The sequence below is a fragment of the Rhinatrema bivittatum genome, chromosome 2 (assembly GCF_901001135.1).
Source record: "Rhinatrema bivittatum chromosome 2, aRhiBiv1.1, whole genome shotgun sequence".
Classification (NCBI taxonomy): Eukaryota; Metazoa; Chordata; class Amphibia; order Gymnophiona; family Rhinatrematidae; genus Rhinatrema; species Rhinatrema bivittatum.
Genome location: NC_042616.1, coordinates 157,267,428 through 157,295,238, shown reverse-complemented (window position 1 = coordinate 157,295,238; position 27,811 = coordinate 157,267,428). Strand labels below are relative to the sequence as shown.

Sequence of the window (27,811 nt, the reverse complement as noted above, 5' to 3'; positions counted from 1 at the left end):
TCCCTGGCACTGGCTCGCGGGCACCATGTTTCTCTTGCACAGGCTAGCTAAGACCACATCTCTCTGGTGCTGGCTGACTGGAAAAGAGCCTCCTAGAAACTGGGTGGCTGGGTCAGTGTCCCTGTGGCACAGACAGGCTGGAATAGGTTGCCCCTTTTAGAGCAGATCAGGAGTGCAGTCCTTCAGAAGACGGTTTACTGAACTAGATTTTTCCCAGAGTGGAATGGGAGAAGTGGACTCCTCACAAGCTGAGGCAGGACTGCAACCAGCAGAACTTCAGGTGGCATTGCAATTCCCTCTAGCTGGAAGGACAATAAAGAGTTTACAGAAGACATTAAAGGTATTTCTACCTGGCATTATGACTGAACGAAGGAACAAAACCCTAATGGCAGCACTGTTAAAACAGAAGTTATTTTTACAACTGCTGCATCCAGACTGGGCTTCCAAATGGCAGATGAAATTTAATGTGGACAAGTGCAAAGTGATGCATATAGGGAAAAATAACACTTGCTGTAGTTACACGATGTTAGGTTCTATCTTAGGAGTTACCACCAAGGAAAGGGATCTAGGCATCATAATGGATAATACATTGAAATCGTCGGCTCAGTATTCAGTTACGATCAAAAAAGCAAACAGAATATTAGGAATTATTAGGAAGGGAATGGCAAATAAAAAGATGAATGTTATAATGCGTCTGTATCGCTTCATGGTGAGATAGCATCTTGAATACTGTTTACAATTCTGGTCACTACATCTAAAAAAAGATATAGTTGCACTGGAGAAAGTGCAGAGAAGGGAGACAAAAATGATAAGGGGCATGGAACGGCTACCCTATGAGGAAAGGCTAAAGAAGTTAGGGTTGTTCGGTTTGGAGAAGAGACGACTGAGAAGAGATATGATAGAGGTTTACAAAATCATGAAATGACTTGAACAAGTTAATGTAAATCGGTTATTTACTCTCTCAAATAACAGAAGGGCCAGGGGGCACTCCATGAAGTTAACAAGTAGCTCATTTAAAACAAATCAAATAAAATTATTTTTCACTCAGTGCATAGGTAAGCTCTGGAATTCATTGCCAGAGGATGTGGTTACAGCAGTTAGTGTAATTGGGTTTAAAAAAGGTTTGGATAATTCCTAGAGGAAAAATCCATAAACTGCTATTAATTAATAAGCAATATTAGCTTGTGATTTATTTAACATTTGGGTATTTGCCAGGTACTTGTGACTTGGATTGACCACTGTTGGAAACAGGATACTGGGCTTGATGGATGCTTGGTCTGATCCAGTATGGCATATCAAAACAAACAAACAAACAAACAAACAAAAAAAGCAAAATAAAGAAAATAATTCTCTGTGCCTGGGTTTGCTTGGGTCTGGATGAGCTGTGGTTGCAAAATGACCAATGGTAATTGAATTAACTGCTTTTGTCAAGAAGACTGTGCTAGGTAAATTTTGAGAGGCAGCTCTCATGTTGTCAAAATCTACTGTTTGCATAGCAGGAACTGGTTTTGGAGCTGTGGGTTTCAGGACATCTGGGCTGGATATGGGAACAGGCTTTGAATTTTCGTGTCTGGATGCACTGTGGTTTTCAAGGGAGCTGGACTGATTACAGCACAAATGGGACAAGATCTGTCTGGAGGTGTATATACCCAAGGAAGCATTGACATTTCCACCAGGTTGGGATTAGGGAAGCCATACTCCAAACACACTGAAAATAGCAGAGAATTTTTTGCTGGATATTTACTGTACTTCCAGAAATCTGGGGTCTGAGGTGAATTGGTACCGTCAGGTAAGAGAATTCTTAGCTTGGGATCAGGCTGGGATGCAGCACAGCCGCTACAGTTAGTTGCAGATGCAAGGTTTGTAGTCCAATACTTTGAACAGTCCCACAATGTAAAGTTAGGAAAATAGCATAAAATGTACTCTAGACAGTGTGAGGGATTCAAAATTTGTCAGGCAAAACAAACATAATAACACACAGAACCAAAACTAGTTTGAGTTATTGGGCCAAAAACACCATGGTGAAAATAATTGGAATCTGCACCTGATTCTCCACATTGACAAGGAGCCCTGTACCCACTCCTGTGGGGATTCTTTGGCCTTTTCATTTTGTCATATAGATGCAGGTTGGATTCCAGGTATACGCCCACAGGACTAGTGCAAGACCATGGACTGGGCTAGGATTTTTCTTCTGCCTAGCCAGTCCCCCTCTCCCACAGGTTGAACCCTTGGGTTCTGGGGGCTAGTAAGGCTTGGCTTCTATGGCTGACCATCATGGTTATAAAGCAAGGCAGAGTGGATAAGATTGGGCAGGCTAGATGAGGCAGGGCAGTCTGGATTGGATACTGGAGCAGGCTGGCAGCAGGATATTGGGCAAGGTCTGGGCTAGATTCCATCACAGAGTGGGGCAGGATACTGAGCAAGGACTGGGCTGGATAGAGGCACAGGCTGGGCAGGGCATTACAAGGAAAACAACGAGAAGGGATGCCACAAAGAAGCCTTTTTCAATTCTTTATTGGTGGAGACGTAAAAAAAACTGCCCGACTCTGGCCGAGTTTCGCCACATAAAGTGGCTGCTTCAGGGGCTCAGTTAGCGTCAATCGTGCTTAAAAATCTATCATTTCCATTCATCAACGGTGCCATATACGTTTAGCTGCACACAGCACAAATCGTCTCCACTCTCATCGATTCAGGCCAAGGTCAGAGGGCCAAAGGTGACTTGATGAAAAGGCAGTGAGGTACTGATGAAGCAGGGTTAAACAGGGCTGGAGCTTGGGTGTAAACAGTGAGGAGGTACTTGGCAAAGCTATAGGTAAGGCTCGCTGAGGACCCCCGGTAGACTGATGACTGCACAGCAGGCTAAACCTTGGCACAGAGAGATTGTATAACAAGTGAAACACTGACAGTTGTAATGTTTGCAGGAATTGTCTTTTTACCACCAGCACAAGTAGTGTTTTTGATTTTATATTTATAGTATAAAGAATGTTTTATATATATTTTTATTTATATTTTTCATTAATTTTTTTCTATATATCTCCATTAAGAGAATAAGTTTGTGGAATGATGTCAACTTACTGAGCCATTTGCTTCAAGAAATATCTCAATGTTCATTGAAACAGCTTCATTGCATTTCATATTTTTCTAGATTTTACATTTTTTTTTTTTTACAATAAAGAATTCCTTATCCTTGAGAAAAGAAGGTTCTGCTTTAAGTCACTTTATAAAGATCTTCTGAAGCGGCACTGGCTGCCAAAACATAAAGATGGCAATGTTGGGACTTATTTTTTAATACAATTTTTAATATGGGTTTTTTCTAAACCATTTATTTTTTTATAGTTTACTTGTTTATATTATATTAGTTATAATTAGAGTTGATATATTATATTAAAGTTTTCCATTTTTTTAATTATATAAATTATCTTTTTGTTATGTGAATTAAGTTTAGCAGAAGTTTGTTTTTTTCAGCCACTTTCTCTCTCAAGCTCTTATTGATAATTTTTCTACTTTAGTAGCTATTTACATATAATATATAAACCTACCGCCAATAAATCCAGAAGTATAAACATGCCTTGCTTTTCAAGAAAATAGTCTTCTGATGTGTAACATCCTATAATACAGCACCTAAAACAGAGGAAAGAAGAGATTTTTGTTTTTAACTTGCAACATAAGATTATCTACTTCTCTTTCATTTTTTATTTATTTTATTTATTTAAGGTTTTTATATACCGGCAATCATGAAAACATATCTTGCTGGTTTACATGGAACGGGAGTGCATTAAATACATCAATTCGAACTGTGGTGACCGAAGGAGCAGTTACAAATAACAAGGGTAGCAGAACTTGGAGAAGAAGGAAGAGATAGGAAAGAATAAACGGTTAAACGGTATAAATAAATTAAATGCTATGTACATATCTTTCATATCTTCCATAATTAAAATAATAGAACTTGGTAATTTGTAATATGTTTTACACTCTAGCTATCCAGAGCTGGTAAAATTCTCTAACATGTTTAAGTTAAAAATCAATGCAACTGCAATCTAAAATCTTACCAATGACTTATACAGAGCAGTTATCACCTCATTTTTTTGACTATGCCTTTCCCTATTCACCTTAGCATTTCTCTGGCTCTGGTCAGTGCCTTGTCACACTGTTTCATTACCACGAGAACAACAAATATGATCATTCTCAGCCTGCTTTCCTGCTTGCTGCATATCTCCATCTCCTTCTTCTATGCTGTTCCTTTGGATTTCTGCATTCATAGAAACATAGATACATAAGGCAGAAAAAGACCATATGGCCCATTCAGTCTGCCCATCCATCTAATTCATTTAGTATTATAATTCTCATCACTTCCTTAGAGATCCCCTGTATTTATCCCATGCTTTCTTTAATTCAGATTCTGTTTTGTCTCCACTTCTTCCACTGGGAGGCAGTTCCAAATATCCACTACCCTCTCAGTAAAGAAATATTTCCCAAAATCACTCCTGAGTCTACCCCATTTCAACTTCATCTCATGACCCCCTTTCTAGACTCTCCTTTCCATTGAGAAAGGCTTACCTCCAGTGCATGGAAACCTTTGAGACAGCAGAGTTGCTTACCTGTAACAGGTGTTCTCCTAGGACAGCAGGATGTTAGTCCTCACACATGGGTGACATCATCAGATGGAGCTCGGCTCGAAACTTTGATCTCAAAGATTCTAGAGCTTTCAGCATGCCCTACTGAGCATGTGCAGCTATAGTCATCACCCTGCTCCCTATGCAGAGCCTCTCAGTCCATGATATACATTTATTTATTTGTTTTTATATATGGATATTCATTAAACATCATACCGGTTCACAACAGTTAAAATAGATAAATAACAATTTCATTAAAAATCTAATTCATAGCATATCATATACAATTATTTTATTTATTTATTTTAAGTTTTTCTATACCGGCATTCGCGATAAATATCGCATCATGTCGGTTTACAATTAACAAGTGGATAGGGAACAAAAGGCAAAAAATAACATTGATCTTAGTAATAATAATAATAATAATAATAGTAAAAACATTAAACAAGAGAAGGCTAAGGAATGCAGTTACAATAAAACAAGGGAGTAATATAACTTGGATCAGAGAAAAGAAGCAGGGGTTTAAATAGAGAGAACATATATGCCAGTCAATGTGCTTATAGCATTGATGAATTGCCCTTATGAGGTAGGGCTATTAATTACCATAATTAAGGTAAAGTCTGAGCGACTAGTTAATAATGGAATAGGTTCAGTTTAGTTCAGGAAAGGCTTTCATGAATAGCCACGTTTTAAGTCTTTTCCTAAATGTAGGAAGGCAGGGTTCCTGTCGTAAGTCTGGTGGGATGGAGTTCCACAATGTTGGTCCTGCAGTGGAGAAAGCCCTGTCTCTGGCGGTTATGTGCTTCATGGATTTGGAGTGTGGTACTTGTAGGGTTTCTCTATAGGACTCTCTGATTGGTCTTTTGGACGTGAATTTTTTGAGAGGAATTTGAAGGTTGAGCTGGGAGTGTTGATGTATAGCTTTGTAAATAGTGGTTATGGACTTATATATGATTCTGTAATGAATTGGCAGCCAATGCAGGTCTTTGAGGATTGGTGATATGTGGTCTCTTCTCCGTGTGTTAGTTAATATTCTCGCAGCCGTGTTTTGGACCATCTGAAGGGGTTTAGTGTGAGATGACGGAAGTCCTAGTAGCAAAGAGTTGCAGTAATCTAGTTTAGCAAATATTATTGATTGTAGAATAGTTCTGTAGTCATGAAAATGGAAGAGTGGTCTTATTCTTTTTAAGACTTGGAGTTTATAGAAGCAGTCCTTAGTAGTTTGATTTATGAATGCTTTTAGGTTTAACCTGTTATCCATGATAGCTCCCAAGTTTCTTACTTGTGGGGTTTGTAAATTGGGTGGAGGATTTGTGTCGATGTTGCTGTTTTCAGATGAAATTAAGAGGAGTTCGCTTTTTGAAGAGTTTAGTATAAGATTAAGGTTTGAGAGGAGTCCATTGATTTTTTGAAGACAAGTTTCCCAAGACAAGTTGGTGTAGGAGTCTTTGACTGGGATGACTATCTGGACGTCATCTGCATACGGAAAGTGTTTAAGGTTTAAGTTAGTTAGCAGTTGGCAAAGAGGGAGCAGGTAGATATTAAAGAGCGTTGGTGAAAGGGAGGAGCCCTGTGGCACTCCCGTAGATGAAGTGTAGTGTTGAGATTCTTTGTTGTGAATTTTGACTTTGTATTTTCTGTTCCCTAAGAACGATTTGAACCATGATAGTGCAGTTCCTGTTATTCCGATGTTTGCTAATTGAATTAGTAGGGTGGAGTGGTTAACCATATCAAAGGCAGCTGAGAGGTCCAGGAGGATCAGTAAATAAGTGTGACCTTTATCCAGGCCCATGATGAGGTAGTCGGTCAGGGAAATTAGTAGTGATTCAGTGCTTAAAGTTTTTCTGAAGCCATATTGAGATGGGAACAGAATTTTATGTTCCTCGAGGTAGTCTGAGAGTCTGGAGTTAACTAATTTTTCCATTACCTTAGCTATGAATGGGAGATTGGATATAGGACGGAAATTGGTAGGATCATTAGGATTTAAGTTGGGTTTTTTTAAGAGCGGTTTGATGGATGCAATTTTCAGGTCGTCCGGGCAGATTCCTTGTGCTAGGGAACAGTTAATAATGTCTGTCAGAGCATTGGAGATTGTGTCTGGTATTAGCAGGAGAAGTTTGGATGGGATGTGGTCTAAAGGGTGAGATGAAGGTTTCATTTTCTTCAGTGTAGAGAGTATCTCAGAAGTAGTGATGGGTTCGAAGGATTGTAGAGTAATGTCTTTGTTGTGGTGGAAGTATGTGTTGGATGGCGTTGAAGTGTTGGTTCTCAGCTGTGTTATTAGGTTGGAGATTTTGTTGCTAAAGAAGAGGGCTAACTCCTCTGCTTTTTCTTGTGCTAGGTTGGCAGGGATGTCAGGAGTCATGGTTTGCGTTAAATTAGATACATAGGCAAAGAGGGCTTTGGAATCAAAGATAATATGGTGGATCTTCTGTGCAAAGAAGTCCCTTTTTGTTTTTAATGTAGTGCTTTTGTATTGGTGGAGTGTGAGTTTGTAGGCAGAGAGGGATATCTGTGTTGGTGTTTTCCGCCATTTGCTTTCCTTCTGTCGGAGGGAGTGTTTCAGTTTTTGAAGTTCTTCTTTGAACCAAGGTTGTCTTTTGGAGGAGTTGTGTTCAAGTTTTTTTGTTGCCAGAGGACAGAGATCGTTGGCTGCTGTTTCTGTCATCATGGACCAAGAGTGGAGGGCTGAGTTGGGTGAAGAGATGTCTATGAGTGGGAGTTTTGGGCCAAGATGATTGTGTAATTCCTCGGATGTGCAAGATTTCCTGTATATGAATTCAGGTTGTGGGACAGGTTTTTTGCTTATTTGTTCTAGCAAAAAGGTGGAAGATATTAAAGTATGGTCAGACCAGGGAACAGGTTGGCATTTGGGTGGAGTTGAGTGAGAGATGCTAGAGTTTACGAATATTAGGTCCAGGGTGTGACCTGCTCTGTGGGTAGGTTTGTTTATGATCTGCTTGAACCCTATGGCCGCCATGGCGATTAAGAAGGATTCGCAATTGGTTGAGAGAATGGGGTCGTCGACGTGTAAGTTAAAATCTCCCAATATTATAGCGGGATGCTCCAGATTTAGGTATGTTGTTGTTAATTCTAGAATGGGTGATGCATCGGATTCCAGAAGGCCTGGAGGAGCATAGATTAGAAGGATTTGCAGACTGTCAGATTTGAATAGGCCTGTTTCTATTTTTGACGGAGAGTTAATAGGGAATTGGGTGATTTTTAGCTCTTTTTTGGCTGCTAGGAAGATATCTCCACCCCTTTTCTTCTTTCTAGGGATGGAGAAGATGTCGTAGATTTGAGTTGGAAGTTGGTTTAGTAGTGCGGTGTCCGTGTGTTTAAGCCATGTTTCAGTTATGGCGCAGAAGTCAGGATTTCTGTCCAAGAGAATGTCATTGAGAATTAGTGTTTTCTTAGAGAGTGATTGTGCGTTGAATAGTATCAAAGAAAAAAGAGCTAGGCCTAAAGTTTGTGTAAACGGGGAAATCATGATGGGGATAAGGGATTTGTAGGTGGGTGGGCGTGAGATCAAAGAGTGTTTTGCTGTGAGAAAGGTTCTGTGCTGGAGGATTGGAATTGGGAGGCCCGTGAGCATTGTGGTCTGCTGGATGAAGAGTGGTTGCTGGATGAAGATTGGATGAAAGGCTGCTGGATGAAGATTGGGTGAAAGGTTGCTGGATGAAGATTGGATGAAAGGCTGCTGGATGAAGATTGGGTGAAAGGTTGCTGGATGAAGATTGGGTGAGAGGCTGCTGGATGAAGATTGGATGAGAGGCTGCTGGATGAAGATTGGGTGAGAGGCTGCTGGATGAAGATTGGATGAAAGGTTGCTGGATGAAGATTGGGTGAGAGGCTGCTGGATGAAGATTGGGTGAGAGGCTGCTGGATGAAGATTGGGTGAGAGGCTGCTGGATGAAGATTGTAAGAGTGATTGCTGGATGAAGACTGGGTGAGAGGCTGTTGGATGAAGATTGGAAGAGTGGCTGCTGGATGACGATAGGATCAGAGGCTGATGGGCGAGGATAGGATGAGTGGATTGCTGGGAGAAGGTATGTGAGTGTCTGCTGGAGGTCGAATTAGATGTGTACTGGAGAATGCCGTGATGAGAGCAAAATTAGGGTAAAGGTGATTGCTTGGGCTTTGTAAGAGATATACTTGGTATTCTAATGGCAAAGGCTGTGGTGTGTTAGATTGTATCTAGGGGCGTCGTCCTGACCTAGAAGGATTTTGAAAGAGCTCTGGAGGTACTGGTGTGAATTATCACTTGGCTCTGGGACGCTCCAAGGGGCGCGCTAAGGGGCAGGCCCCTTAGTTTGCGCTCCTTCGGACGTGCGACGCCTGGTGCGCGATGCCGGAGGGCAGCACGCTAATATAAAAGGGCTGAGGGAGCCCTGTGGTCCTTAAACTGCCCTCTGATAGGCCTGGTGCCTTACAGGGGAGCGCGGTTACTCACCGCGTGGTTCGGCGTCTCTTAAATTATTTGTTTTCTGTTCCCTCCTTGTAGTTTTTCTTCTGGGTGATTTATTTTAATTAGTTTTCCCTTTTAAGCCTCCTCTGCACGGCTCACCAATCTGGCTACAGTGAGCGGGCTTTTGCCCCGACTGGGCCGCGCCGGTCGCGCAAGCCCCGGCAGAGAAGGTATCGCCGAGAGTGGGCGGTAATGAAGAGGGATGCCGCCGGGAGGTGTCGGGATTTAAAAGGTCCCTAAACTGCCCTCTGATAGGCCTGGTGCCTTACAGGGGGGCGCGGTTACTCACCGCGTGGTCCGGCGTCTCTTAAATTATTTGTTTTCTGTTCCCTCCTTGTAGTTTTTCTTCTGGGTGATTTATTTTAATTAGTTTTCCCTTTTAAGCCTCCTCTGCATGGCTCACCAATCTGGCTACAGTGAGCGGGCTTTTGCCCCGACTGGGCCGCGCAAGCCCCGGCAGAGAAGGTATCGCCGAGAGCGATACCTTCTCTGCCGGGGCTAAAATAACAGAGTTAAAATACTACAAAAAATAACATAAAATAACATCATATTTCAATTAAAAAATTGCATCAAATTAATAGCATAAAATAGGTAAAATAACCAATGTAGAGTCTTAATAACCTTAGGGACCTTACAATTTCATATCTGCACACCGAAAGCCTGCCGGAATAACCAGATCTTTAGGTTCTTCTTAAACATCTGAAAATGACTGTAAAGCCTTAATTCAGATGGTAAAATATTCCATAGTTTGGGTCAGGCCAATGACAAGGCTTTTTCTCTGAAACAATTCAAATGAGCCAGCCTGGGAGATGGTATTATTAATAAACCTTTATTGCTGGATCGCAGATTCTGTTGTGGTATGTGGAAATGAAATGCCGCAATGAACCATTCAACATGATCATTGAATAAAGATTTATGAATCAGGGATATTTATTTATTTATTTATTTATTTATTGAAGGCTTTTATATACAGACTTTCTTGATACAAATCAAATCAACTCGGTTTACATCGAACTAAGCAGTAAATATAGATAACCAATCAACAAGAGACAATTTAAGAAGCATAAAGTTACATTATAACAAGGATGCCTTAATTGGGAGTAGGAAATAAAGAGGGAGAAACGAAGATAAATACTATATACAAGTGAGGGAAGGCAAGAAGCCGCCCTCTTAATAGCTGGAAAACATGAATTGGTGAATTTTTTATTTACATGAATGAATGAGGAACAGTTCTAAATCAGGCTGTGGAGCTTGTAGTGGGGAAGGCTCGGCAGAACAGCCATGTCTTTATACTTTAAAGTATACTTTATACTTTAAATTGAATTCGGCATAAGATGGGCAGCCAATGTAAATCTTTTAGAACTGGGGTAATATGGTCATATTTATTGGACCCTGATAAAACTCTTGCTGCTGCATTCTGAAGTAATTGAAGAGGTCTAATAGTTGCTACAGGAAGGCTCAAAAAGAGGGCGTAGCAATAATCCAATATTGAAAAAAATCAGAGCCTTCAGGACAGTTCTAAAATCATTTGGATAAAAATACGGTTTAAGTTTCTTTAAAATCTGCAACTTAAAAAAACTGTCTTTGATCAAATTATTAATAAACTTTTTCAAGTTTAATTCACTGTCCAAGATGACACCTAAATCCCTTACATCGTTAACGATAGGGAAATTTGGTTCAATGTTGTCAACTTCTAATATCAATTTATTAACACACCTGTTGTGCATCACCAGAATTTTGGTATTTGTTGATTTAGGGATAGATTCATATGCGCTAATAATTGCACTATGGAAGAGAGATACAATTTTAATGTATTGGCCAGAGAACCATTATTCGGGAGCAAAATTTGGACATCATCAACGTATATTGTTGCGCTGGAGGTGGACCTTTGGCCTGGTGCAGGATTGGTATGGCCCTCTGGTCGGACCCAGAGAGCGCCTGCCACCAGGAGGCGGAGCACAGGAGGAGACAGAGGCTAGCTGGAGCTTCGCCAATAGCAAGGTTCCCGTAGGTTGAGCCCTTGGTTACCCGGGCCGCCTGGTCTTAGGTGGGCCTCGCAGGGTCTCCTAGAGAGGAAGCACAGGGGAGTACCCACCACGAACAAGGGTGCGCGGTCGATGTCCAAGCAAGAATATCCAGAGGTCGCAGGAGGCCAGAATAGAGTGCCCGAGTGGACAGCGAGGATCAAGGCCAGAGTAACAGTCCAGAATGGTCAGCCGAAGCATGGGTCAGTACCTTTAGTCAGTCTGGGAGTAGTCAGGCAGAGGTCAAGTTCCAGGCAGCAGTCAGACGTGGTCGGTGGACAGGTAGAGGTCGGTTCCAGGCAGCAGTCAGACGTGGTCAGTGGACAGGCAGAGGTCAAGTTCCAGGCAGCGGTCAGATGAGGTCAGGAGCAAGCAAAGGTAAGTACCATGAGATCAGTCTGAAGGGTACTACCAGGAATGGAGAGCCGAAGGAACAGGAGATGCTGGAGCAGGAGATGCTGAAACAGGCAAACTAGAGACACTGGAGTGTACGACCCGATTGCCAAAGCAATTAGCTAGTGGTTGAGCTCAGGTGATGTCAGAATCGGGTGCTGCCCGTGAGTTTCCCACGCTTGGCCCTTTAAAGTTGGGAGAGCTCTGCGCGCAAGCTAGGGGGCGGGGCCAAGGCCGAGGAGAACGCCGAGCCCCGGCGCGAGGAGCGCTGCGAGGTGGAAGGCCCTGATGGGCCTGGGGACGCTCATGGACGCCACAGGTGAGCAGCGCTGGGATTGAAAGAGGAGCTTGTAGACGGGCACACCAGGTGAGCAGGCCCGGTCGCGGCACCAGCGCGGCCAGGAAGCTCAACAGTACTCCCCCTTACCAGCCTGGGCTTCTCAGGATAGGTCCGGTGGAACTCAGTGAGAAGATCTTTGTTGTCGATGTGGTGGGATGGCTTCCAGGAGTTCTCCTCTGGCTTGAAGTCCTCCCACATCAGGAGGTACTCCCAATGGCCTCTATGGCGCCAGATATCCAGGACCTTTTACTTGGAGGATGTCCTCAGGTTCAGCAGCAAGTTGTAGGCTCAGGGGGCCTTCGAGAGGGTCAGGACAAGACAAGTGGCTTCAATAGGAACACATGGAATGTGTTGTGGATTCCCATGGAGGTGCAAGTTGCAGCTGGTAGGTAACCGCACCTATGTGTTGGATGATCGGGAATGGTCTGATGAATCGGGAAGCCAGTCGCTGTGAAGGAAGACATAGTCTGATGTGTTTAGTGCTCAACCAGACTTTCTGGCCGGGCTGAAACAGGGGTGTGGTGCGACGATGAACGCCCGTGAAGTGTTTGGCTCTCTCGGCAGCAAGGGCACGGAAAGCGGCACTGATAGAGGCAGGCGTGGCTGGTGACCAAATACTACTGAGAAGGGTGAGACGTCAGTGGCAGAGACGACGTGGGTATTGTGGGATAACTCGGCCCATGACAAGAGGTCGGCCCAGTTATCCTGCTGATCATTGATGTAGGATCTCAGGAATGTCTTCAGGGAGCGGTTTGTCCTCTTGGCTTGGCCATTCGCTTGAGGGTGGTAGGCCGACGTCAGGTTCAGGGCAATATCAAACGTTTTACACAAGGACTTCCAGTACTTGGCAGCGAATTGTGGCCCACGATCAGAAATGATCTCTCTGGGTAATCCATGTAAGTGGAATACATTGTTTAGGAAGAGTTTTGCCAGTTCAGGAGCTGAGGGGAGGCTCTGTAGTGGAACGAAGTGGGCCATTTTTGAAAAGAGCTCGATAATAATCCAAATGACTGTGTTGCCCTTTGATGGGGGCAGATCGACGTTGAAGTTAGTAAAGATGCTTGACCAGGGTTCAGTGGGAGCCGAAAGAGGTTGGACGAGTCCCCAAGGGTGGCCAGTCAGAGGTTTTTGCTGTGCACAGATGGGGCAGGAGTCTATATAACTGCGGGAGTCTTTAACCATGCTAGGCCACCAGTAATGTCTTAACATCTCAAGGGTCTGAGCCCGGCCAGGATGGCCGGCCAACTTCGAGTTATGGGCCCAGCGGAGGACGCGCTCCTGGAGACGGCGTGGGACCACCATCTTACCGGCTGGTACCGTGTTAGTAACTGCGAGGGTTATGCTCCTTGTAGGTGATCAAATAGTTTGCTAATGAGTGGCAGAGGGTAACGATCCTTGCGAGTCACGGCGTTTAGCACACGGTAGTCCATGCAAGGATGTAAACTACCATCTTTCTTCTTCATGAAGAAGAATCCGGCTCCTGCCGGGGAATCAGAGGGTCTTATGAATCCTTTATCCAGATTCTCTTTAATGTACTCAGACATTGCTTGGGTTTCCAGAAGCGAGAGGGGGTAGGTTCTGCCCTTGGGAGGCATGGTGCCCGGAAGGAACTCAATGGGACAACTGAATTCTTGGAGTGGAGGCAGGATGTCAGCATTTTGTTTGGAGAACACATCCCTGAAGTCAGAATATGGATCAAGTAACCTGGTAATGGTTGTATGGTTCAGAACGGTAACCGCTGGAGACACCTTTCGCAGATAGTGGTTCTGGCACTGGGGTCCCCACTGAGTTAACTGCAGGGATTGCCAGTCGAAGTGGGGTGCATGTACCTGGAGCCAAGGAAGTCCTAGGAATACCGGATGCGTGGAACGCTTCAAGACGTACAGAAAAGTTTCCTCTTCATGAAGGGTTCTCAAGGTGAGGCGGAAAGCTACGGTGCAATGAGTAATGCATCCAGGGAGGTGCTCTTCCTGGATTGATGCGATGCGGAGAGGTACTTCCAGAGGTTGAAGCGGGATCTGAAGTAGTGTGACGATATCGTCCAGAATAAAACTGCCACTCGGTGCAGTGTCCACGAGTGCGGTAGTGGCAAAGGACCGTGAATCCCTAAAGAGGGACACAGGAAGGAGTAATTGGGGGCCAGTAACAGTAGCGCCCAAGCTCGGGACCTCTGCCAGGCTCAGGCTCTGCAGTTTCCCGATGTATGGGGCAGGATTGCAGGAGATGTCCGGAACTACCACAATATAGGTAAAGGTCTTGTTTTTTACATAGGAGGTGCTCCTCAGGGGACAAGTGCCCGCAATTAATTTGAATCGGTTCCTCTGGTAATGGAGGAGGTGCCGGTAAGGCCTTCAAATGGGGGCTCGTAGCACCAGCTGGGCGTGAGGCAGAAGGCCGGAGGACCTTTATCTCCTGGTGTCACTGGAGTAGGCGATGGTCAATCTTGCTGACCAGGGAAGTCAGGTCTTCAAGAAATGTGGGAATCTCACAAGCAGCTAGCTCATCCTTGAGAGCAGGAGACAGGCCCTCTAGATAGATTGCCCATAGACAGTCCTTTTGTCACCCTAGTTCTGTGGCTAATGTTCTAAATTCCACCGTGAATTCGGTGAGTGAATGCGAGCCTTGACGAATGTGGAGAAGATGAATACTCGCAACCACCTGTCGGCTGGGATCTTCGAAGGTCTGCTTGAAAACGGAAATGAAGTGGGAGAGGTGATGGAGGATGTCATCAGAATGCTCCCAAAGAGGGGAAGCCCATGCCAGGGCTTTCCCTTCAAGGCGTGAGAGGATGAAGGTGATCTTGGTGGTCTCACTTGGAAACAGCGCAGGCTGTAGTGCGAATTGCATAAAACATTGGTTGATAAAGCCTCGGCAGAGGTGTGGATCCCCATTAAAAGGGGTGGAGCTGGGAGAGCCCATGATGCCCGCGGGGGCAGAGTTTGAGCCAAACCCCCTGAATTGGCCATGACAAAATCCTCTAGTTGAGACCATAGTCTCTCCACAGATAAAGCTAATGCTTCCATGGTTCGCTGTTGTTCTCAGATATGAGCAGCTAGGCCAGGGATGGCCTGCAAGGTGGGAGACTCCGCCAAGTCCAGGGCCTTGGCAATCTGTTGAGCTGGAGGTGGACCCTTGTCCTGGTGCAGGATTGGTATGGCCCTCTGGTTGGACCCAGAGACCGCCTGCCACCAGGAGGCGGAGCATAGGAGGAGACAGAGGCTAGCTGGAGCTTCGCCAATAGCAACCCGGGATTCCCGCAGGTTGAGCCCTTGGTTACCTGGGCTGTCTGGTCTTAGGTGGACCTTGCAGGGTCTCCTAGAGAGGAAGTGCAGGGGAGTGCCCACAATGAACAAGGGTGCGTGGTCGATGTCCAAGCAAGAATATCCAGAGGTAGCAGGAGGCCAGAATAGAGTGTCCGAGTGGATAGCGAGAATCAAGGCCAGAGTAATAGTCCAGAATGGTCAGCCGAAGCAGGGGTCAGTACCTTTAGTCAGTCTGGGAGTAGTCAGATCAGGCAGAAATCAAGTTCCAGGCAGCGGTCAGACGTGGTCGGTGGACAGGCAGAGGTCGGTTCCAGGCAGCAGTCAGACGTGTTCAGTGGACAGGCAGAGGTCAAGCTCCAGGCAGCGGTCAGAGGACAGGCAGAGGTCGGTTCCAGGCAGCAGTCAGACGAGGTCAGAGGCAAGCAAAGGTCAGTACCGTGAGATCAGTCTAAAGGGTATTACCAGGAATGGAGAAACGAAGGAACAGGAGACGCTGGAGCAGGAGATGCTGGAGCAGGAGAAGCTGGAACAGGAGACACTTGAACAGGCAAACTAGAGACACTGGAGTGTATGACCCAATTGCCAAGGCAATTAGCTAGTGGTTGAGCCCTGCGCTAGGGGGTAGGGCTGATGCCAAGGAGGATGCTGAGTCCCGGCGTGAGGAGCGCTGTGAGGCGGAAGGCCCCGATGGGCCTGGGGACGCTCGTGGATGCCGTGGGTGTGCAGCGCTGGGATTGAGAGGAGCTTGTAGACGGGCATGCCAGGTGTGCAGGCCCGGTCGCGGCACCAGTGCGGCCGGGAAACGCAACATATATATAACACGTTAATCCTAATCTAGCAAGCAGCTTGTATAATAGCAAATATAAATGTTGAAGAGTGTCGCAGATAGTGAGGAGCCTTGCGGTAACGCCAGAGGAAAGTGGCACTGGGTCGGACTCGAATGTTCCAAGCTTCACTTTATATGATCTGTTTATAAAATAAGAATCAAACCATTCTAAGACTTTACCAGATAATCCAATTTCAGATAATCTCTGAATCAGTATTCCATGATCAATTGTATCGAATGCAAATGAGATGTCCAACATGATAAGTAAATAAGGTTGCCCACTGTCCAATCCTCTAAGTACTGTATCAGTTAATGATCGAAGTAAAGTCTCGGTACTAGAAAATTTTCCAAAGCTGAATTGTGTCGGGTATAATATGTTATTATTGTCTCAGGGCCGGATTTTAAAAGGGTTATGCGTGCTGGGCCTATTTTAAAAAGGTCCGGCAACGCGTGTAAAGCTCCGGGAGTGTGTAAGTCCCGGGGCTTGCAAAAAGGGGTGGGAGGTGGGAGGGGTGTGGCCATCCGGGGCGGGGCAGGCTTCCAGCACAGCGGCCATATTTGCTGCTGTGCCGGGGATCGGAGCGGCCTGGGAGTGAACGGGGGAAGGTAGCGTGGCTCGGCGGAAAAAGGTAGTGTGGCTCGGCCAAGCAATAGACAACGATGCATGATCCAGGAATCCTCTGTCCGCAGATGGGGTGATCCTGAAAATGGGGAAAAACAGCTTGCACACTACTGCGAGCAAAGGGCAGTGCTTCTGTTGCGGGGTACTCAGCCCCCAACTCCCTCAGCCATGGACATAGAAATAGAGTGGAAGGAATAATCACCCAGCTGATGGACTGAAACTCTCCTCACAGAGGAGGGTTCCACAGGCAAGAATGATTGATGATAGCGATCCTTAAGGAGGACACTCACCGAGTCCAGCAGATTCCAAAGTGACTGCCGAACAGGGGGAAAACTGGAGGGTCATCGGGGGATAACACTGCACACGCTTCCTCATGGATAGAGCTGCTGCATCTCAGAGCGCCCAAGGGAGAATGTTATTCTTGACTATTCTCGGGGCTGGTGCCAGTCAGAGCAGTGCCATCCCTTTTCCAAGAATGGAAAACAAGGGACAACCCTCGAAGGGATGCATAGTCGGGTGTTGAGAGGGGAACCTGAAAGGATTGCCATGGAAAGCAATCGAGTCTCCCCTTCCAGAGGGGAAAGGAAAGCAGTGGGATGGGGGTCTAGCAACCCCCCAAAGGAGAGCTGAGGAACAAGGTGTTGCGTCTGTCGCTGCTCGATGCCCTCACTCCGCCCTCTTAACCTCTGTGGCGAATCCCTCCAGGTCTGATGGATGGTTAGCTGTCGCTGCGTCTTCTTGCGGTCTCCCTCCGGTGTCCCTGGACCGGCACGACGCTGCGGATCCGCCATGTTGCCTGATGACGTAGGGCGCGTGCTCCAATTGATGTACCAGCAAGGGCGCGAACCTCGGGGGCGTTCCCCTGGGATAGCGTCATCCGCTTCCAATATAAAAGGTCTCAGTATTCGCTAACGAATCGAGTTAGCAAGGCGATTGCTTCAGCTTTTATCCCAAGCTACTCTGCCTCTTCGGACTTACCAGGGGTACCCACTCCTCGGGGGCCTTGCTCTCTTTTCTTTATTTCAGATTGCAGATAGGAACTGGTACTCGTTCCTCGAGGGCCCATGTTCCTGAACACTCTGAAGATTCTCTACTGCCTGGATGCTATCGCAAATACAGACATTTGTGAGTTACCATCGCTCTCTCAGAGCTTTCCCTGGAACCAGGTACTCACTCCTCAAGGGCCTAACTCTTTCCAGCTACTGTGCTTCCTTAGACCTTATGTGAGTTTTGTCATCGAGTTCTGGCTATGAACACAGCATACCCTGTCTTCTCACTATCTATAGATTCTCTACAGCTCAGCAACCCTGGAATCGCTGTTCCAGTACCTGAGGGACTTCAGCCCTGCCGGGCATATCGCTAACGAATCGAGTTAGCAAGGGGATTGCTGGGGATTGCTTCGGCTTTTCTCCCAAGCTACTCTGCCTCCTCGGACTTACCAGGGGTACCCGCTCCTCAGGGGCCTCGCTCTCTTTCTTTATTTCAGATTGCAGATAGGAACCGGTATTTGTTCCTCGAGGGCCCATGTTCCTGAACACTCTGAAGATTCTCTACTGCCTGGATGCTATCGCAGATACAGACATTTGTGAGTTACAATTGCTCTCTCAGAGCTTTCCCTGGAACCAGGTACTCGCTCCTCGAGGGCCTAACTCTTTCCAGCTACTGTGCTTCCTTCGACCTTATGTGAGTTTTGTCATCGAGTTCTGGCTATGAACACAGCATACCCTGTCTTCTCACTATCTATAGTTTCTCTACAGCTCAGCAACCCTGGAATCGCTGTTCCAGTACCTGAGGGACTTCAGCCCTGCCGGGCATATTAGCTCACTACTGCCACCTCTGGTGGTTCTTCTAACCTGTCTAATAAAAGAACTATCTGTGTCTGTCTCCATACCCAAGCCTAGCGGTGGTCCCTCTCAGGATATCCTCCTGGGGCGCAGTCATCTGCCATCGGCCCAAGGATCCACCTATCTACTTTCCTCTACAGCTGAGTGTCCTCTCCAAGCACTCCGCTGGTAACAGATTGCTACTCCTTCCCCATCAAGGAGTCTTCAGCAACAGATTCATAACAGATTTCTATTCCACAGTCTATACCTTAACAGATTGTTTACTACTCCCTTTACAGGAGCTGAGCATATAAGATTACTAACTCCTCCTACCTCAGGAGCCAGTTCATAACAGATTGCTAACTCCTCCCCTCTTGAGGAGTAGAACATAACAGATTGCTAACTCCTCCCTCCACGGGAGACGATTCATAACACAAGGACCAATTGCTGAGGCATCAACGCGACCTACCCACCACAGGCAGCCAGCCTGATAGGGAGGTTGCAACTGCAATCCCCAGAGGGGCCCCAGCTGAAGACGGTCCAATGACCGACAATGCCAATCCCCGGCCCTGTCTTCCAAGGAGACATGCCAATTCAGAGGCTAGGGGCTCCAGATCAGAGAAAAACGTTTATCAGGACAGAGCCCCAGGGACTGTTCCACAAGAACATGGTAGAGGGTCAAGACATTTGCCTCTGCTGAGAAAGGAGAGGACATTGGAGGCCACTCCTGTAATGTCCACTCACCTCAGTATCCGACCAAGAGTGGAGTCCTAGGCCAGCCCTGCGGCTACAGAACACAACCTGTTGTGATCGCCCAGAGGGAACAATCCACACACGCACACACACCAATGCCCACGCGAAAGAGGGCAATTGGAAGCCCTCCACTGTGAAAGCGCACTGGGCGGACTCATGCTGTGGTAACCCATCCACGGATGGTGGCACACCCATGATCCTGAGCGCCGAGCTTGTGGGACAAATCCCACACCCCAGCGAGGACCTAGAACCACGTGCCTAAGTCGGTGGCTGCATGCCGCCCCACGACCAAGCACAGAGAGTGTAATGACCCCTCCCCCGCTAGTGCTCCTTAGCACTATGCGGTATGGGCTGATGCAGAGTCTGAGACCATGCCGAAAGATGGCAGAACGTTAGTGTGGCTGAGAACTGCACAGCCAGGGAGAATGCCTTCTGGCAGCAACCAAGGCCCTTGGAACAGATGCCTAATCTGTCCCAACGCCACAATAACTCCAGTGGAGTGGAGAGGACAGTGTGATGATGGCGTCCCCAGCATCACTAACACTCTGGGTAAGGCATGGTGGTGGGTGGCAGTCTATGGTGTAGACCTTTTCAGTACTGGAGAATGCACTGGGAGGTAGGCCATCGAAACTGCAGTGGAACTGGCTCACCTGTGAGACCAACAGGGAATGATTGCAGCGAAATCCCTGGCGAGTACAGGTGCTTATGGAGGATTGCAGACATGTTCTGTGATCTATAAGCAGTTTGCCCGTAAATAGTGGCCACAGGTGCCCACAGACTTCGATTGCCCAGGGGCCCCCATGTCCAAAGGTATGGACCAAAGAAGCCATGGTCATCTGCAGAGACAGGCCCTGCAGTCCCCTGACAGGTCATTGCTATCAAAAGGAACCGATGACCGCTAGTGTCGACAGCAATTTCCCTCGACTCACCAATTCATCTGGTGGTGTCGATGCTGCGAGTTCGATGGCCTTGCAAGTATTACAGCTGAAAGCCTCACTAGTGCACATTAATATTGATGGTGTGCGCATCTTGCTGGGCCCCCAATATTGGGATCGTTGGCTGAAGGGGCAGTGCTGTGCTTCCCAGTGCTCTGTAATGGACACCATGCCAGAGCCCTGAGGGCACCGGGCCACTGCGTATAGATGCATCAGTGCAGCAGGGTGCCTTGAGTAGATAGCGACCCCTGCGCTCGATCCATATGAGGCCAAAAACCCCTGCCCCCCGAGGGCTACAGGGCCATTCAGGGGCTTCAAAGAGTCTCGGCGGTCGACGGCCACAGTGGTGATAAGGGCACTCAATGACAAATCCAGTGCCTGGTTGATGGAGCTCGATGTAGTCGAGGTGGTAATGAGAGGCATCGATGGTCCGAAGGCCTCTTTGGTGGCCCCACACCTTGATGGCCTCAAGGGTGTCAATGGTATTGGGGCAGCATCACATCGCAATGGCATTGAGGTCATGATGACACTGAGGTCTCGCACCTTGACAACCTAATAGGGTCGATAGCATCAAGGGCTTGCCACTGCTTCGACCTCGCCAGCCCCTAGGGTGGCCATGCATACACCTTGATGTATCAAGGGCATTGATGGCATCAAGGGCCCCGGGGGCATCAAAAGCATCATGGGCATAGAGAGCACAGCGGCATCGATGGTACCGTGGTCACCATGGTACCGAGTGTGAGGGTACTGAGTCAACGAGAGCTGCAAGGGCACAGAGGCATTGAGTGCACTGAGGCTACCGACTGTGGCAAGTGCCCGAGGGCACCATGCTGAGCAGTCGAGTGCCCCGAAGCCACTGTGTCCTCAAGTGCATCGACAGCACAGAGGCATCGAATGCACTGAGGGCACCAAAGTATCAAATACACTGAGGGACCATGCTGAGGGGTCGAGTGTCCCGAAGGCACCGTGACCCCGAGTACATCAACGGCACTGTGACTTTGAGTGCCTGAAAGGCATCGAGTGCATCAAGGGCATTATGGCATCGAATGCACTGAGGGCACCGAGGCATCCAGTGCACCGTGGCAAGTGCAAAAAGGGCATTGTGCTGAGAGATCAAATGCACCAAAGGTACCATGCCATCGAGTGCATCAAAGGCACTGTGGCATCAAATGTATCAAGGACACCGAGGCATCGGGGGCACCGAGTCATCAAGTGCATCGAAGGCACAGTGACATCGATTGCATCAAAGGCACCATGGCATTGAGCGCAGCAAGGGCACCAAGGCATCAAGTGCGTTGAGGGCACCAAGGCATCGAATGCACCGAGGTCACCGTGGCACGTGCACAAAGGGCACCGTGCTGAGGAATCAAGTGCACCGAAGGTACCATGGCACTGATGCGCCACATCACGGCACCATGGCACTGAGGGCACCGCAGCGCTGAGGGTATCGTGGCCTTGATGCCCAAACCGGTGCAGCGAGAGTCCAGTTCCATCGATGCCGATGGCACCAAAGGCCACAATAGCATCATGAGTGGTCACGCACCTCAACGTAACGAGGGTGACCCTGGATCTCGACAATGTCAAGGGGACCATGGTACCCAAAGATGGGCCCTGTGCCTGACATGGTCCCAATATCGATGCATTGGATGAACGGTGCACTGGTCACAAATGTGCATGGGCAACCGCTCATGGGCATGTCACTGAAGTGGGGCAGCAAGTTGTTAGTCCAGGCTTGGCTCACCCTCTCTCCCAGGAAGATTGCATTGCCAAGGCTGGCAAGCAGGAGGGGAGGCAATGCCATCCAGGGCTCCTGCCCATGGAGACTAGTTCCTCGAGATGTGGGGAGGATGAGCTCTCCTCCCCACAGGAAAGGCATGGTCTTCGATCCTTCCACTGCCTGAATCCACCGATGCCAAGCAATCAGTGAACCACCTTGGAACTCCAGCCCAGGTAGAACTCAGGCGAGTCCCCAGGCTCAGTGGCCTACATGGATCACCGATGGACTGGATACTCCTGACCTGTCAGCACTGTGGAAAAAAAGAAAACACACAGAGCAAAGAGAGGACACAAATACAAAAACCTGCAGGAGCAGTTTTTTTTTAAATTTTTTAATAACAGATTCTGTCAGGCTGCACAGGGAGAACCTAACATGCGGCCAGCAGATAGCTGGAAAAGAAAGAAAGAAAAGCTGCAGCTCTAGAAAAAATCACTTACAAAACTGTAAGAAGAAAGCAAGGCTGAATACCATGAAAAATATTTTCTAATACAAATAAAAGAGCACAAACTCCACAACAGCGAGACAATAGCTCTGCAGAAAAGAAGAGATTGAGGAGTTCTGCCTAGGGGGCAGGGTGATGACTATAGCTGCACATGCTCAGTAAGGCATGCTGAAAGCTCCAGAATCTTTGAGATCAAAGTTCTGTGCCGGGCTCCATCTGATGATGTCACCCATGTGTGAGGACTACCATCCTGCTTGTCCTGGGAGAAATTTGAATATCTCTATTTTATCTCCCCGTCTCACCTTTCCTCTAGGGCAGTGGTTCTCAACTTTTTTTTGACTAGGACACACCTGACAGATGGTTCTCACATGCGTGCCACACTGAACATGTGACCATCACGGGGCTAAATGTAAACATGCATTCTGCATCCACAGGAATCCCCTCAACCCCCAGCAATGAGTATAGAGCACATCTAGGGCATTACCCTGTACAACTTGCCATACAAAAAAGATATTCTGGTTCTGATGACATCCCAGTAAAAGCAAAACAAACTCCTTTTACTACCAGGCAAAATAGCCTTCCTTATGAAAAGACAGTAATTTAACACTAATGCATATCCTATTGAGAAAACACAACAAATAAGATTGATACAAATGCCTACATGCTAGTTAAATACCTCACCTGGGTCACACACCCTTCACCAAGTACAGAAAAACCACAAACTGGGCAACAAATTTTCACAAAAGTCATGTTACGGAAATGAAATTAGTCAATTCTTATACATTTCCATGTGCTAAACACGAATGTGACTGTGAAAATGCAAAATTGGCTCTAGTTTTTTTGTAATATGCAATAATATAATTACATCTTGAATTGTATGCCAATAGTAGGAGACCTACGGTTAATACTGTTTGAAAAATGAAGTCATAGACTACGTCTTAGATTTCTTTGCTTGTCTCTTGTACATCTGTTCGGGAGCATCTCTGCGGAGTGTCCAGCAGTAGTCAGCCAGTATGAATATTTCAAATGCTCACATTTTCTGACTGGGCTTCATATAGTATACTGCTGACGCCAGCTTACTCGGCAGCAGCATGGCAGTAGAACTGCATTGCATCAGAAAATGATGTAATAAACTCTGAATGATGTGTGCATGATGGTATTATGCAATATGATGCAATATTACATCATTCTAGGCTTATTTACAGTCCTACTGGATAAATTTACATGACTAAACATAGAAAGTGAACTATATTAAATATCTTCAAAACGAGAGCCAATAAAAACTTTTCATGGTCATATTCGTGTTCAGCACATCAAGATACTACAGAGTAGGACCTTTTTAGGTCAGTAACACTTTCATTGTTGCCCAGTGTTATAAATATGTAGACAGAAACTGGAATGGAAAACCAAAAAAGCCACTCTGCATGCAGTGCGAACCTGGAGAAATGGAACGAGAAACATCACCTAAGAGACTCTCAGGATTTGCAATAATGCACACAAACTAACCCGCACAAAGTTACACCTGTATTATGGAACACACTCAATAGTAACAATCCTATCTAAGAAATAAAACTATTAAAACAGGCCCTAAACACTAATACATTTCCTATTGGGAAAACAGAGTAAGCCAAGCTGCTATAGAGCCCCACACAGAACTAATTGTAAAGCTATACTAAAAATGTTACAAAACAGCTGCTGAACAGAATAAAATCCAACAATTAAAAAAACTCATAAAAATTATTAAAACATGTCCAAATATCAATAAAATATTTCAAAACAGCAGTCATCACATAATACCCAATAATTAAAATGGCAGTAAAATAAAGAAACATAAATTTAAAAAGCCACCTTTACTTACCCTCTCCAGCAACTCTCCTACTCCTTTCCCTTCCAGGCCAATAGCACTCACCAGAAGCAGCAAGGGCTGCTGAAGCTCTGTCCTCACAGTCCTCTTCCTTAGCACGCACGCACGCACACACACACACACACACACACACACACACACACACAATTAGACCCCACGACCAGTCTTGGTCTCTCTCTCACACCAGTCATCTTCCTGACCAGTCTCTCTCTTTCACATGCACACACTAATCATCTTCCTGACCAGTCTCTCTCTCTCTCTCTCAAACAGTAAAACATCACCACCCTGACCAGTCTGTCTCTCAATCACACTCATGGTCTCTTATATTCAAGCTCTCAATCACACACAAATACTCTCGCACCCATTCACACCAGTCCTTACCCAGGCTTCCATTCACACCCACACACACAAACTCTCACCCTGGCACCCATTCACACCATTAAGCTCTCACCCAGGCACCCACACACACAAACTCTCACCTAGGCATCCATTCACACCCACAGACACAAGCTCTCACCCAAGCATCCATTCACACCAGCTCTCACCCAGGCTTCCATTCACACTAGCTCTCACTCTGGCACCCATTCACACCCACAAGCTCTCACCCAGGCAACCATTCACATCCACCCACACAAGCTCTCATCCAAGCACCCATTCACACCAGCTCTCACTCTGGCATCCATTCACACCCACAAGCTCTCACCCAGGCATCCATTCACACCCACCTACACAAGCTCTCACCCAGGCATCCATTCACACCCACCCACACAAGCTCTCATCCAGGCATCCATTCACACCCACCTACACAAGCTCTCACCCAAGCACCCATTCACATCACCCATTCTCACTCTGGCACCCATTCACACCCACAAGCTCTCACCCAGGCATCCATTCACACCCACACACACACAAGCTCTCATCCAGGCTTCCATTCACACCCACAAACACAAGCTCTCATCCAGGCTTCCATTCTCACCCACATACACAAGTGCTCACTCTGGCACCCATTCACACCCACAAGCTCTCACCCAGGCACCCACACACACCAGCTCTCACCCATGCACCGATTCACACCAGCTCTCAGCCAGGCACTCATTCACACACAGACACACCAGCTCTCATTCACCAACAGAAGCACCAGCACTCAGCCAGGCACTCATTCACACACAGACGCACCAGCTCTTAGCCAGGCACTCATTCACACACAGATGCACCAGCTCTCAGCCAGGCACTCATTCACACACAGATGCACCAGCTCTCAGCCAGGAACTCATTCACACACAGTCGCACCAGCTCTCAACCAGGTACTCATTCACACACAGATGCACCAGCTCTCAACCAGGCACTCATTCACACACAGACACACCAGCTCTCAGCCAGGCACTCATTCACACACTGACGCACCGTCACTCATTCACACACAGACGCACCAGCTCTCACCAAAAACTTCTTCCTTCACTGCAGAGAAGGGCTCCATTTCCCCCGCGGCTTTAATCCGGCGGGCCTTCTTTTTTCGCCACCATGGGAATATGCTCCCGTGGTGGCCTCGGTCAGTGTCGGGTTTCCTCTTTGCCACCACGGGCTGTGGCGGCCTTGCTTCGTCGGAGTTCAAAACTTCTATTCCTCCCACCCCACTTCTGGGCATTCTGATGCCTGCCTCACCGGCCAATCAAAGGCTTCCTCCATTCTTCCTACTCCCACTGGTAGTTAGAAGTGTGGAGCTTCCGACTGGCCTGTGCAGGGGGAGGCAGAATGAAGGAAGCTTCCTAATGGGCAATGGGGGTAGGAAGAAAGAAGGCTTCCAATTGGCCCTCGGGGGGGCTGGAAAAAGGCAAAAGGAAAGTAGAACGGGGTAGTGGGACACCGGGAGACGTGACCCACCTGCCGGTGTTTGGCGACACACTAGTGTGTCGCGACGCACCGGTTGAGAAGCGCTGCTCTAGGGTATACATGTTTAGATCTTTAAGTCTATCCCCATATGCTTTAGAACAAAGACCATGGGACATTTTAACAGACACCTTCTGGACTGACTCTATCCTGTTTATATCCTTTTGAAGGTGCGATCTCCAGAATTGTACATAGTACTTCAAGTAAGGTCTCACCAGAAACCTATACAGGAGCAATATTTCCTCCCTTTTTCTGCTGACCATTCCTCTCCTTACGCATCTTTCTGGCTTTTATTGTCACTTTATCCACCTGTTTGTCCACTGTAAGATCATCAGATACAATTATCACCAGATCCTGCTCTTCTTTTGTGCTTAGAAGAATTTCACTTCCAATACTGTACCTTTCCTGTGTGTTTTTGCATCCTAAACACAATTCTCTGCATCTGCATTTTTAGCATTAAATCTTAGCTGCCAGACCTTAGACTATTCTTTGAACTTCATTAGATCCCTCCTCATGTTTTCCACTCCTTCCTGGCTGTCCACCCTGTTACAGGTTTTGATATCATCAGCAAAAAGACAAACATTTTCCGACAACCCTTCTGCTATATTGCTCACAAAAATGTTGAAAAAACTGGTCCAAGGACTGATCCCTGAAGCACACCGCTAGTATCACTCCCTTCTCAGAGAAAATGCCATTTACCACTACCTTTTAATCGCCTCCCACTCATCCAGTTTCTAACCCATTTAGTCACTCTAGGATCCATACCAAGGGCGCACAATTTATTTATAAGTCTTCTGTGCAGAACTGTCAAAGGCCTTGCTGAAATCCAAGTATACTATGTCTAATGCTCTCTCATGATCCAACTCTCTGGTCACCCAATCAAAGAAATTGATCAGATTCATCTGACAAGATTTACCTCTGGTAAAACCATGCTGTCTCGGATCTTGCAATCCATTGGATTCCAAAAATTGCACTATCCTCTGTTTTAGCAGCGATTCCATTAGTTTGCTTGCCCCAGAGGTCAGACTAACTGGCCTGTAGTTCCCAGCTTCCTCCTTACTTCCATTTTTAAGAATAGGAACCACATCTGTCCTTTTCCAGTTCTCCAGACCTTCTCCAGACTCTAAAGAAGCATTGAAAAGATTAGCCATTGGTACTGCCAGGACATCTATAACTTCCCATCTATAACTCTTGGATGTATCCCATCCAGCCCCATCACCTTATCTTCTTTAAGTTTAGTTAGCTCCTCACAAACACACTGTTCTGAAAAACGATTGAGGTTTACCTCACTTTCAATCTTATTTGTGTTTGTTTTATGTGGTCTTGCTCCGGGCCCTTCTTCAGTGAAGACCAAACAGAAATATATGTTAAGCAATTTTGCTTTTTCCTTATCAGCCTCTACATATTCCTCCCCTTCTTTTTTGAGTCTCACAATGCCCACTTTTGCACTTCCTTCTATCACTAACACATCTAAAAGCGTCTTGTCCTCGCATTTTACTGTATTTACTATTTTTTCTTCTATTTAAATTTTGAAATTCAAAATGCATGGTTCTGCACCTTTTCTTGCATTGAAGCTTAACTGCTGAGCACTCAACTATTCCTTCAGCTTTTTAAAATTCCTCTTTATTCTGAAGTGAATTTGAAAAGCCCGGCGCAAGCCAAACCAGACCAGGAAATATGAGCAGAAGTCAAGCCGGCGTCAACCACACATATTTAAAAGGCACATGCGTACACGCACATCTCCCAGTATGCGCACAAAATATTTTTATGAAAAAGAGATG

The 27,811-nt window shown here is 46.6% G+C and overlaps 1 protein-coding gene across 2 annotated transcripts in view; it reads right to left on the bottom strand.

Annotated features, from left to right (window-relative positions):
- Positions 1 to 27,811, bottom strand: part of LOC115084217 (GTP-binding protein 10-like) — a 665,348-nt gene that overhangs the window by 379,540 nt on the left and 257,997 nt on the right. For both annotated transcript variants that reach the window (XM_029588786.1, XM_029588784.1), the window contains exon 16: positions 3,540 to 3,621. In XM_029588786.1, coding sequence (XP_029444646.1) covers positions 3,540 to 3,621 — 82 coding nt within the window. The remainder of the gene's footprint in view (positions 1 to 3,539; positions 3,622 to 27,811) is intronic.